The sequence below is a fragment of the Pteropus vampyrus genome, unplaced genomic scaffold (genome assembly GCF_000151845.1).
Source record: "Pteropus vampyrus isolate Shadow unplaced genomic scaffold, Pvam_2.0 Scaffold173, whole genome shotgun sequence".
Classification (NCBI taxonomy): domain Eukaryota; kingdom Metazoa; phylum Chordata; class Mammalia; order Chiroptera; family Pteropodidae; genus Pteropus; species Pteropus vampyrus.
In genome coordinates, this window is record NW_011888954.1 from 859,089 (window position 1) to 872,334 (window position 13,246).

Sequence of the window (13,246 nt, forward strand, 5' to 3'; positions counted from 1 at the left end):
TTCTCCCCACCCATACATAGTCATACCACTCACTTACACACACACTCACACTCAGTTCACACACACATACGCACTCACATGCACACACACATACTCAAACACACGCTCACACTCAGCTCGCATACTCTCATGCTCATACGCGCTCACAGCACCACACACACACTCACATGTGCACACACTGTCCCTAAAGTCTTCCACTGGCCTCAGAGGTCTCTGTCTTCTCACCACGTGTGGGAATGGGCTCCTTCTGCAAGGTGGTCAGCACTTAGAAAAGGAAAAGGAAGTTCATTAGTTTGAGACAGGATGAAGATGGAGCCACACACAACTTGGGTGGCTGCCCAGCCCGACAGAGCTGAGTGACCGGTCTCCCAACTCCAGCCCAGCTCCCCACCCCTTCTCTGTCTGCTGCCTGCACAGTGTCAGCTCCCTGCACAGGGAGCCCCTTTAAAGCCGCCTTCTGGATTCTGCTCCCACGAAGCCCCAGACACTTCTGGATGGAGGCAGAAGGGACGGGGGACTGGGGAGGGGGTGGAAGCATCTCCTTCTCATCACGCTCTCCCCCGTCTGCCCTCTCATGTCTCCTGGGAGCAAGACACAACTGCTCCTTGACAGCACTATTTTTAGCGGTCCTCTGGCTGTCAGCTCTGGGACATGTTCTCTGTATGTTCCCTGGAGCTTTCCCACCCTGCTGTCACTCTCAGAAGAAGGGAGGGGGACCGGGAGGCAGCCTGCCTGGGTCTCAGTCCCACACACTTTCTCTCATAGGGCGATAGCGCACAACGGTAAAAACCTTTGGCATCTGAGGGCTTTGGTTCAAATCCCAGCAACTTCAGTTAGCCTGGAGACCTCGAGCGGGTTGCTTAGCTTCTCTCAGCCTCAGTTTCCCCTTCATACATGTAAAGCGCTTAGCACTGGGCCTGGCCTAGGATTTAACAGATGTTAGTCCCTTGCAGCCCGAGGCAGTGCGAGGTCCCGCTTTGGAACAGGGGCAGCAACCATGGTACCTCCCCGCAACTCCACAGGCGACGTCCAGCTGTCAGAGCCACAGCCTCAAACCCGCGCTCTCTTTAGTCCTTTCAGAAGTCATCCGACGCTTCAGTCCCTCTGTGCTGAGGCCCGTGTGCACCCCTGGGAAGAGCCTGGGACCCCACAGTGGTGCCGAGTAAGTCCCTTTGCTAGCTCTCTCCAGGGCTGTGGATTCCTGCCAGTCTTGGACGTCTGGGCAGGAGGGTCTGGCAAAGTCAAAAAAAGGCTTAAAAAGTAGAGGTCTGTGTTAAGTCAAAGCCAAAATGCCTCTCGTGGCTGATTTCAGTCTCCCCGATAGGCCTGATTTAAAAAGTCAGGCCAATGTCTGCCCTCCAGAAGCCAGGGGTGGTGCAGTGCAGCCTTGGGCTCAGAGACTGGCATCTGGGCAGGGGTGAGGGGCAAACTTCTAGCCCTGGGCAAAGTTATATTTATCTGATTTTCTCTCTGCCCTGCTCCGCCTGTGCAGGGACTTGTGGATTCAGGCAAAAGAACTGGTGAGGAGCATGAAAGAGAACCAGGTAAGAATCTACTGGACTCTCTGGTTGGGGCTGCCCGTGCCTGGTGCAAGGCAGTCAGACCAAACACATCAGGCAGCCATTGTGCCCTGAATTCAGCAAGGAAGCTCTGGGCACTCCAAAAATGCCCTTCCCGTGGTGATTCTCTGGAGACCCTTAAATCATAGGGCCACTTCTTATGTGCACAATGGCATTATTCTGTGTGGTCCGGCTAAAAGTCAGCAGATGGAGTAAGTGACATCTTACTTAGGGAGGTGGTTGAGAGCTTGGGTTCTAGAGGGCGTCCGGTTTGAGAGTGAATCCTGAATTCTCCCCCTATTAGCTATGTGATACTGAGTAAGGCATTTAACCTCTCTAAGCCTCAGTTTTCCCATTTATGAAATGGGTGTAATAAAAGAAGCTACAGCACAGGACTTAGGGAGGATGAAATGAGGAGTCGGGCGTGCCTGGCACTATGAAAGCCTATAGTCGTCATCGTCACTGAAGTGGTGATTGCTGTTATTATTAATTACTGTATTCATTTTAGTTCTGAGGTGGAGGCCTCTGTAACATACATGCTGGGGCCCTGGTATGCAGACTTCTAGCAGTTCACATGGTTTTTATTTGGTAACTCATGAGTTTGTAAGAAGCATCCTCCAATCTTTGTGCTTTTCTTACGGACAAGTATCAAAGCAGGTCTTGCTGCCATGTCTGGCTCTAACCAAGTGCTGAGCCTGGACCGCTGGAACCAAGGTCAGCCGCTGTCTCAACCAGCCATGCATTTATTAAAGGGATCGGGCATTAAAGCCAGATCATTACAGGTTCTATAGGGACAGCAACAAATGCAGGAGCTATGCCGTAAAGAGTTGGTTTCTCCCTAACGAGAGAATCCCAGAATTTCTGGAGTAATCATAACAATCTGGAGAATAGCTAGGAGGTCTTGAAACCAACGTTGTAATTTTACAGATGAGGAAATTGAAGTCCCAGAAGTTATATGACTGGTCCAAGTTCACACAGCTAGTTAGAGCTAAAATCTAAGGGGTCTGATTCACAGTCCAGCACTCCTCAACTACATCATGCTGCTTCTTAAAGAACAAAACACAAGTTTACTTTTGGTTCCACGAGTGACACGTGTTTATTCAAAGTTAAAAAAATTAGAAAACACAAATGAACATAAAGAATATTACCCAGAGATGATTACCGTCGACAACTCAGGGTACATCTCTTTCCACATTTTTTTCCAAATACATTTATTCCAAGCACCTGTGTATATTTTATAAAACAAGGAAGCTACTAGATGTAGATACTTTTTGCAACCTAATTTCCTCAATACGATATTTCACATGATGTTAATTACATTTTCCAGCATACTTTTAACAGCTATATAGTATTTCATCTTATGAGTGTTCCACAATTTACGCAGCAATCCCATATTTAGACATTTATGTTGCTTTAGTTTTTTACTGTATGAACAAGGCTTCATTGTTGTAGCTAAATCTTTCGTGTATCCTTATTTCCTTAAAATGCAGTCTGAAAAATGGAATTCTTGGATAAAAGGGTATGCCCTTAAAAAATAGTTTTTGATATATTTTTCCAACTTGCCTTCCAGAGCTGTTCATACAACTTTAGATTCCCATCATATACTTTGAAAAAATATATATATAAATATGATTTCATGGGGATGGGTGTATGAAATTGAAAGACGGGAAGAAATAGTTCTTTTTGTACCAGGCCTTACTACTATCTCTTTTCGATGCTGTTTCCCTTTCCTTTAGCAACTTGACTTTCAAAATGACTGGAAGCTCATCAACGTGTTCTTCAGTAACACAAGCCAGTGTCACCTGTGTCCCTCCGCCCAACAGGTAAACGGCAGGCTGGGAGGCAGAGAGATTGCAAATGTCAGGTGGGTAGAGTAAATGAAGTAAACCTGCCTGATCTACACCTGTCAGGACCTGATGGCATCTATTTCAGAGTAGATAGATAGATAGATAGATAGACAGACACATACATACATACATACATACATGCCACATACATACACAATAGGGGCTCAAGCAACCTAATACCGGGACTGCTGTTTTTAACTTACCATATTTTATATCAAATTGAAGTATAGATAAACTTAGTCAATGATCATTCTACAACTGGGGAAAAACAGCTTCCTGGTTAAAAATCTTTTTGCGTCTCTTAACTCTGATTTCTTTTAAGTACTGAATTTAGAAAAGAAAGTAAGATGTGTGCTCTTGTCATTACCTCTTGAACTCTGGTTGTAATGGGAGGCCTGCTGTTTTTGTATATTCTCCAGGCTCTTTAGCTTTCCTGGGAACAGGATATGAACCATGTGGCTTCATTTATTATTCATGTAGGTGACTATCTAGGACTTAAGTCTTTATTGATGATCGTCCAGGTCAGGATCAGTTGAAAGTGTAAGGAGCAGCTTAGATACCAAGGCTATGAGGACATAAATGGCACACAGACTCTTCTTCAGGAGTCTGAGGCATGGTTGCCACCAAGCTGGCTCTGCCACTTATAGCAAACCAATTCCTTGCCCACTGTCTCCTCAGCCCCCTTCCAGGGCCTCCACCACGACACGGGCATGGGTCGACGTTTCTCGAGGTGCTGTCCTCCTCAGTTCTGTGTCCTCCTTCCACAACATGTACTCGGCCTTCCTCCGAATGCCCCATGGCTCCACTGACTCCTGCCCCATCGCCAAAGCCCCCTCCCTTTAGAGATGTTGGGTCGTGGGAGAAGGCGGATGCAAGCCTCCCTTCCCTGGTCAGCTCTTGTTGAGCAGTCTTCCTGCAGATCTCCTGGGTTTGTGGCAAATAGACCTCGAAGGTTTGTTGTTCTACTTCACCCACGCCCAGTGAAATTTACACGCTCAGTTCTCTTCCCCCTCCCCACCATTTGGTCGTTACGCACGCTAACATTTCTTTATGATTTACACATTCATGCATTAAAGTGCTCAAACGAGCACTTAGGCATTGCCATATTTCTCTATATCGTCACACATTTATCCATCCATCCAAAGTTGTCTATTCATGCATAAAGTCATTCTCTCTTTTTATATGGAGACACATGCTGTTGTATTTATGATGAGTATGTTCATACTAGCTTTTGTTTGATTTTTTTTTTTAATGTTGGAATGCTTTCATTGATGCTTTACTCACTCATGATTTCTTCCATACTCTTCTTGCACTCAAGCATTTTTATTTGAATTCTTGCATTCTTTCATGTATTTATGCTTTCAAGCATTCTTAACTACATGGTACATTCTGTGTGTATGTATCCATTTATGCATTATTTACTTTTATTGGTTTTAGTTACATAAGCAATGCACAAATGTTTTCTCCTTTTAAAAAATGAAAACATTACAGTTCAAGCTAAAATACCCTTTGGCCACCACCTCTATTCCTCTCCCTTTTTATTACTAAGCCTTTTATATATCTGTGAATCCTAGTATTATTTTGCGTGGGTGTGTATGTGTGTATGTGTGTGTGTGTGTGTGTGAGAATTAGAAAGATATAACATGAATAGTATTATACTGTATGCACTATTGAGCGATTTTTTTCAGTAACCAAGTATTTTTGAGGTCTAGTCATGTTGATACATATGAATTGAGCTTATTCCTGTTATTTGCAAAATAGTTTTATATTGTGTAAATTTACTACATTTTATTTTGTTGTTCCCTATTGTTGGCCATTTAGGTGTTTCTAGTTTTTCACTATTATAAACAACCTTGCTTATTTACTTGAACCTTTAAAAAAAAAATACAGTGATTTTTCGGACTGTAAATTAAAGTATGTTCATAGGTCAGAAATCAGTTTAAAAGATTGCAATTAAAATTATAAATATAGAAGTAAAATAGAATAAACTATAACATTAGTATTCATTGCATACAGTCAGGTAAATGTTAGTTCATGGTTATTTTTGCTTATTTCTAGATATGTGTCCTGAGTTGTGATGTGAAACATATGTAACATTTGCAGCTCCTAGGTCTGGCTCTCAGCCAGCTTCTCTTCATCCCTGCAGCCATACTTCTGTATGGCCCCCCGCCCGCCACTCACCTCCTGGTCTTCCCGGTGGTGCCTCTGGCCACAGCTTCCTCTTCAAGTGCACTCAGTGGCATAGCTCAGGCCCCTGATCAGAGAAGTCCTTACACAGCACTTTGCATTCCCAAAGCACATCTCAGGTTCCGTCTCTCCCTGGGGGCTTGTTCTGCAGAGTTCCGGGGGCCACTGGAGGTGCCTCTGAGGTCACACACAAGGCTGAGAGGTGGGCTTCCGGCTTCCAGCTGACTTCACGGAGCAGCCCTGCCTTTACCTGTGTCATAGGTCAAGTTTCCTGAAGTAGTTCGTGTGAGAAAAGGGTGTTTTACTGTTAAGAAGTGATAACCTCCTTTATCCCCTACTTAAGACCTGGAATTTTTCTCCCCTGCTAGGACTTTCAGCCTTTTTTTGTAGGGAATAGACAAGGCCTGTGTGCGCATTTGTTCTTTAGGGGTTTCTTAAAACCGAGGTCATAGGAGAATAAAATCAGAAGCCATCCATTAGGCAGTGACAATACCTCAGGGCTGCTGTCACGTTTCCAGCTATTCAGAGGCAGGTAGGTGCTTCAGAGGTAACTGATGACCTGGCTCATTGCAGTAACACGGGATGCTTGTAGGGTCTGGATTCTGTTTACTGCTCTCTAGTTAAAGACTAGTTTTGTTAATGAATAAGATTTTTAAAAATCAGTTAAAAAGAATAGAAAAAAAATGAAGAGAAAAAAGCCAAGGACACTGCAAGAAAATATATATAATTATTTGTTGCAAATGCTTTAGGAAGCAGGTGTCAACATTTTGGAGGGGACACTGGCAGGAGGATTCAAGAAATCTGAAGTGTTTGTATCTTTTCACTGAATATGCCTCATTAGAATAAATGTCAGGGAAATAATTTATTAGAAAAAGTTAAGTTTTGTCTCAGGCACATGTTTGATAATATAGCATTCTTCTGACTCTAGGGGCAAAAGATATAAATGAAAATATGCAGGTTCATTTGGAGAAATAAGCTTTTTCCTGACTTTGGTTTCAAGGAGGAGTTTATTATATCTGACCTTATAGACAAGGGACATTTTATAGGCATGTAATGTCTTCCACTAAGAAACAGGGACAGTTAGTTGTGACCAAGTGACAACCATTCTGTACCTGGAGTGACCGGATGGGCCCTGATTTCGCTCTGCAGCTGTCCATAAGCTCCCTGACAAAGAGTTTTCTAAAGCAGGCTTTGCCGTCAGGGAAGAACCACGCAGGGCTCCGCGGTGTCCCTGGGGAAGACAGATGCCCTGAATGGGTATGGATGGGCGACGAGGACCTTTCTAGACAGAGTTCCCAAGGCTCTTCAGAAGGAACAGTGAGATGCTTAATGTCATGCTCGGAGAGAGACTCACTCCGACCGAAGAAAATGAGACAAGGCTTTATTGCTGGCCATGGCAACAGAGCGGGCTGAATTGGCTTCCAGAGAATAACGCCCCAGCAAAGCAGAAACTCGGGAGGAGGGGCACTGCCCCACATGCGTCCCAGCCCGAGTGATTGGCAGCTGTCTCCAGAGTCACCGCCTATGTCTCCCCAGGAAACAGCGCAGCTCCTGGGCCTCCCTAGTCTTCCTGTCTGAGCCAAGTCGCCTCAGGGGATGGCTGGTTTGTAGGCAGCTTAGGAGTTCGTGTTGTTATAAAGTTTATTTTCGTTAGCCATTTTTTTGTTTTTGTTTTTACTCTGGAAAGGTAGACCGGGGTCTATTTTTGAGCTGGTCTTATTTAGTTATTTATTTTCATTACTTGCAAAGAATCAGTGGGTACGGGATGTCTTTAAATACTCAATGACAGGAGCCCTTTTCTTACTTGGGGAAAATGTGACAGGGAGAGTTCTGATACAAGAGGGGCCATGTAGAAGTTTTAAGGCCCGTCTGGGTCCTGAAATCTAAGGGTAATTGTGTTCCCCCTTCGGATCTGATATTCTTCAGATAAAAGTGATTCCATCAGCCTTGGGGAGTGAATCCTGTTTCCCATCCCTGGATGTGAGCTTTAGAATTGCCTTGACCTTGAGTTTTCCCTTCCTTGACATGGAACTTCTCATTTGGGGGAGTTTGGTTTTTTCCTGGTAGACGACAGGTTGGGGAAGTCAGAAAATGGACAAAATCCTAGGAAGCTCTGGGAACTCTACACTCGTTTAAGTGAAACTGGGGTCTAGTAGAGCCTTTGTCGCTCTCATCTCTGCTGAGGGCAGGGGTTGGGGAGGGGAAGGGACAGGCCAAAGTGAACCTAAGCATCCTTGGCCCCATGTTCCCTGTCCTCACCTACATTCAGCACATCTCTCCTCTCACAGCCAAAGGACGTGATGGGTGGCATGGACAAGCTGACTAGGATGCTGGACTACCTGCTCCAGGAGGTGAGGCCTGCAGCTCCCCCAACTCTGTGGGACCACACACCTGGCGCTTCCTCACGGATGCCTTCTGCAGCCACGAGAAAGCTGCCCTTCTGACGGTTGGCAAGGCAGATTCTGGTTACTCTCCAACAGCCTCCACTGGGTTGAGAAACATGGAGTAGTGCCAGATTTCCTGTGAGGAGGATAAGACCCCAGGGAAAGGGTCTGGAAGAGCCCATTTTTCACTCTTTTAAGGAAAACCTGGGTCAGGTATAGAGCCCTACACTCGAGCAAAAGATATTTCTGACAGAGTCATCTGGGGAGGAAGAAGGAATAGAGCACAGTTCTTCACGGGGGACTTGGTGACCCGCTCTTTCCCGAGACCTTTCTCTGACAGAGTCTGGGGCAGTGGTGGCCTGGAGGAGCCTGGAGAATCTTCAAGACTTTCTTTTCTAGAGGGACCACGATGAGTGCTGCAGCTTCCAAGACTCCAGGGGGAGCTCTGTGGCTCACACCTACCCCTGAGCTCCCTGAAGAGGCAGCTCTCCATCGCAGCTTCCAGAGAGGGTTTAGAGTCCCATCCACTGTGGTCCTGCTCCCCTGTTGACATTGTGGTGGGGAGGTGCCCTGCGCACCATGAAGGATGGCGAATGACACATTTCTGCACAACCAACAGGGCTGGCAGTTTAGGACCAACATCAAACAAGCATCTCCCAAAGAGGCTCGACATACTTACCCAGACCCCAAGCTCGGCTCAAACTAGGGGTTCCAGGGAGGACCCTGGGAAGCAATGGTGACTTAGAAAATATCCATCTTCTCCCTCGTATACTCCTAGGTCCCTAAAGCATTTGTGAACCTGATGGATCTCTCTGAGGTTGTGGGGGCCTCTCCCTGGCATCAGGAGACCCATCTCAGGTAAAAAGGGGAGTGGAATGGGACTAGTGTTTGTTGAGTGGTTGCCATGTGCCAGGCACTGTGCGGGGCACTTCACGTGCATTCATTCTGTGAGGAACATCCAAAGGTTGGAGGCCGAGAGAGAGTAAGTACATGTGTGACATGTGTGAGACCACACAGCTAGTGAGTAAAGTCAGGCTCGGGGAGGAGCCCTCCGCCAAGTACTGTTCTGGGGACTGAGGGAAAGGATGAACTATTCAGTCTGGTCAATACAGTGCCGGATGACCTGCCCCCACCAGGATGATCTGAGAGTCTGAAAAACAGGTGTGGCAAAGCATCCATAAGCCGAGAAGTGATAGTTCTAGAAATGGGAAAGAACAAAATGGAGCCTAAGTGTATTTTATCTTCGCAGAACATGATTCCCACATATTTCTGAAATTAGTCATAGAATTTTTTACTCTTTGAACCCAAATCCGAAGATTCCCGGCTTAGCACCCAGAAAAGAAGTTCATGTGAAAAAAGTTAGGGTAGGGACGGCTGGAGGTGGTCACAATGGAAAGAGCGGACCCTGCTGAGAGGAAAGGAGGGTTCTGAAGAGAAAGGACACCCAGAGTTGGGGAGGGCACATTGGAGGGGGTGTGGAAGCAGCAAAGGCGGGTATATCAGGTGGAGGGTGAGAGCATGTCTCCACACCCCTTCCCCACGCCAAGGAGCCTGACCGCAACGTACCTTTCCACTCTCCCCTTTATTCTCTCCAACATGTGCTCCCCGCCTTCTCCGGCACCCTCTGAGACTTTCCGTTTCTCCTTCCCCACTCCCTGAGCGACTCCCCGGTGCCCCCAGCCCCCACCTTCCTTGTTTTCCCATGGGGCAGCCTGACGCTGTATCCACACTCTCATTTCCCGCTTGTTTTAACCTGCAGCTCCACAGCAGAACCCTGCAGCTGCCCAGGGGAGACCTCGAAGCTGTTCAAGGTTGTGACACAGTGGTCCTATCAGGTGAGCCCACTCTGGGAGACTGGCAGCTGGCTCACAGGGGTGGAGGGTCATGGAAGAGAACAGGGGCAGTAGGGACAATTAAAGTGCCAGTTTGCTGCAGTAAGACTTCTCCAACCGAACGTGGAACCGAAGAGTGCTTCTCTAAGTTCACTCCCTGGGGATGGCTTGGTATCCCTGTAGGTAAAGCGGGGACGACGATCCTGGCAGGTTGGGAGGCGGGCGGTGGTGGTGCTTTCGGTAAAAGATAGTGAAGGACTTTGCAGATTCATTCAGAGATGGCTTTGATAGTCATCGCCGCTTGTATTGCTGGTCGGCTGCTTTTGCCTCAGACTACAGCCCATGGGAAACTCAGAATTCCCAAAGACGTGCATTCTAGTTTAGCAAAGAGACCCCAAGAGAGTGAAGATGGATCAGTGGGAGCCATCATTTCCATCAGCAAACAGCTCAAAGCACAGTTTTTATTGACATGCGCTCGCGTGATGACTTTTGTTTAAAAAGAAAGTTATATATAAAGCTGTGTGGCATTTCTCTCAGTCTGGAAATAACATGTTTCGAATGGTAAATGGCACATCCCTCTACGGAACTTAGCCTGAACAGAGCCTGGGGGCCCTAGCTGTACGCTGGTCTTGTGTGTCCTTTTCAAACTCTCCAAGAATATATTTCAGGTCTATCTCTGGTTTACCTGATGCTGAGACTTCAGAGGAAAAATTAAAAACCTGATTTAATTAATCAAAGGTCCCAAAGGGGGAGACGAGAGAGAGCTTCCTACTAGCATTTAATTCAGAGCAGCACATGGTGGGTGACTGTGACCGAGGAGCTGCTGAGACCTCCCTGCTAGTGCTCCTGGGTGCACATCTCTGTTCCCCTCTTCAGGAAAGCTGGGAACGTCTCCTGGCCTCCAGCAAGTACAATGAGCAGGAGAGCTTCGCAGTGGTTTTCCAGCCCTTCTATGAGACAGCCCTGGAGCCACTCTCGGTGAGTGAGGGTGGCCGTGACCTACACCCTCTCCCTCTCCCTCTCCCTCTCCCGCCCAGTTCCCCTCCACCGAGCCCAGGATGTGCAGTCTTGGGGAAAAATGCTGCAACATTCCCTTATCCTTTCTTGCCGATTTCCCCATGGGACTGGAGGTTCTGAGAGGCAGAGCTGCCCAGAGGTAAGGAGCACGCACTTGAGCCAGAGGGCTCCTGGCTCTGAAATGCACCAGCTGTGTGACCTCGGGGAAGTTGTCGGGACTCTCTGTACCTCGGGTCCTCACCCGAGAAATCAGAGCCATTATTAACATTCCCTCCCTCTGGGGCGGTCGTCAGGATCACGTGAGTGAATGTGTGAAGCCCTCAGTACCGCATGGCTGTTGTGACGACTCAGGATAGGATTTCCGGGGCACCACGTCGCCCTCTTCCCTCTGTAGATTCTGCATCTACCCTCGGAAGGGAGGGTAATGTGAGTTGCCCTGACTCCACCAGGTCACTTGGGAAATGCCTCTTACCCCAGTGGGGTGTCCAGACCATGAGCATGGCCGGTGGGGTCGACACATGCTCAACAGGTTCTCCCTGACACCGCTGAGGCTTCAGCACTGGGTGCCAGGGACAGTCCCTCCTTGTCATCTCCTGGCTGGAGTCATTGTGCCCCCTCTAGGACTCAAACCATGTTTAAATAGTGGTTTAAAAGGATGGGGAGAAACATTGGTTCCCAGGCCTTGCTCCTGCTCGGACCACGTGTGAGTCACTTAGCTATCACCACTCCTCCTGCTGGTTAGTTCAGTCGTGGAGATCTCCATGATGATCAGGAGCCACCAGGGTGTGACCCGCTCCTGCAGGCCCTCACCTGTGAGCCCTGACACCAGACAGAGGTCCTATAAGTACCTGCTTGTTAGGGGGCTGAGAGGAAGAGTATGGACAGATCAAGGCCACCCCATCTCTGCCAGGGAGAGCCTCAAAGTGCGTGGCAGGTCCACCCATCCTTGGAGTAACACAGGGGTTCCTGTTCTTTTTCAGAGGCAGTGGCCACTCGAGGACCCCATCACATTCGCTGTGAATCTCTGGAACACCATGGTGAGTGGCTGGGGGGTCCTGGGAGGCTGCTGTGCCAGCCTGGGGCGTTGGCCCACAGGAGGGGCAGGGCCTCTACCACCATACCCACTCTGCCCACTACTTGGATGGAGGGGCAGCAGGATGCCAACCAGATCCCAGAACAGTGATTCTGGGCCGCCAGGGAGCCTTCTCACACCTGGTGACAGCCCAGCTCTGACAACGGGGAGCTTCTTCTCCTCGTTCCAAGGCTGAGCCACAGCCCAGACAGTGTGGCCCAGGCCCGCTCTTCCCAGAGGGGGGGAGGTTTCCTCGGAGCCCGAGGAGGAGACTTCACTGGGAGCGCGGCACTGGGTGACGGCTCACACAGAGACTCCCGGCGGCTTCCCCTCACTTCACACTCATTCACACTCATTCACACTCAAATGCCGTCGTGCAATTTCAAAGGCCCAGGGAGGTGCCTCGGTGAACATGGGCTTCAGAGTGATGAAAAGCTGGCTTTGAATCCTAATCCCATCTCCCCCAACTTGGGTGAATTTAGGGTTTCAACCCTCTTTCTGCAAAACCCAGATCACAACACCCGACCCAACACATGGCAAGTGTGCAGCTCAGTCCTGGGCCGCAGCGGGTGCCCGTCATGGGCCAGCCTTCTTACTGTAACTGCGGTAGGCTTGCCCCACACCTCGAAGGCTGCCCAGGGCTAGCTGGGATTAGTCAGTGGGTGGTATGTAATGTCAAAACTCTGAGCCTTTCCAGAGCACCAGATAGAGACCTGATGTTGCCATTTATTTTTTTTTTTCCCATCCAAGCTGCCCTATTTTTAGAGTTCTAGTGACAGATACTTGGTTTTCTTCTTCCTTGGATTAGAAACATTTTCTCCATCTTTTCAACTGATGTGCTGTGCTGAGTACCATGAGCAGCTGTGTTTTCATGTGCATTTGCCAGTAAGAGAGCAGGGCGGGGAGTGGGACCAGCTCCAGACAGCCCATATCGATGGAACCACACTGTCCTTTAAGAAAGCATTTGATCTCTTTGCACAAGGACCTTTGTTAGTGAGCCTGACCCTTGGGTGGAATATTTCCCTCAGGAAACAGCTTTGCTGCTGATTTCCTGTGAAGGGCAGAGGAAAGGAAGCTGATCCTCCTGCGGGGGCTCCCCTTCTGTGGGGACTCCCCTCCTTCCACCCCTTCCCTGCAGGAGAAGGTCTGATTATTCCAGCTCAGCCAAACCTATCTCCACCTCTCTCCCAAGCAACAAAATGGCACCTAAACGGTGCCCTCCCCTGTGCTGGGTCCGAAGAAGATACAGGAGACACACCAAGTGGCCTATGCCCTCCCCGAGCCTAGGGTGTCGCCGGAAGACTCAGTCAACCCAGAGGAACAAGAGTAAATTTGAACTCAGCCAGCA

At 48.4% G+C, this 13,246-nt stretch overlaps 1 protein-coding gene across 1 annotated transcript in view; it reads left to right on the plus strand.

The window, feature by feature from the left end:
* Positions 1-13,246, plus strand: part of PLB1 (phospholipase B1) — a 135,567-nt gene that overhangs the window by 39,106 nt on the left and 83,215 nt on the right. Inside the window, exons 8-15 of the mRNA XM_011370761.2 lie at positions 1,072-1,162; positions 1,493-1,544; positions 3,296-3,382; positions 7,882-7,944; positions 8,756-8,835; positions 9,737-9,812; positions 10,686-10,787; positions 11,807-11,863. Coding sequence (XP_011369063.1) covers positions 1,072-1,162; positions 1,493-1,544; positions 3,296-3,382; positions 7,882-7,944; positions 8,756-8,835; positions 9,737-9,812; positions 10,686-10,787; positions 11,807-11,863 — 608 coding nt within the window. The remainder of the gene's footprint in view (positions 1-1,071; positions 1,163-1,492; positions 1,545-3,295; positions 3,383-7,881; positions 7,945-8,755; positions 8,836-9,736; positions 9,813-10,685; positions 10,788-11,806; positions 11,864-13,246) is intronic.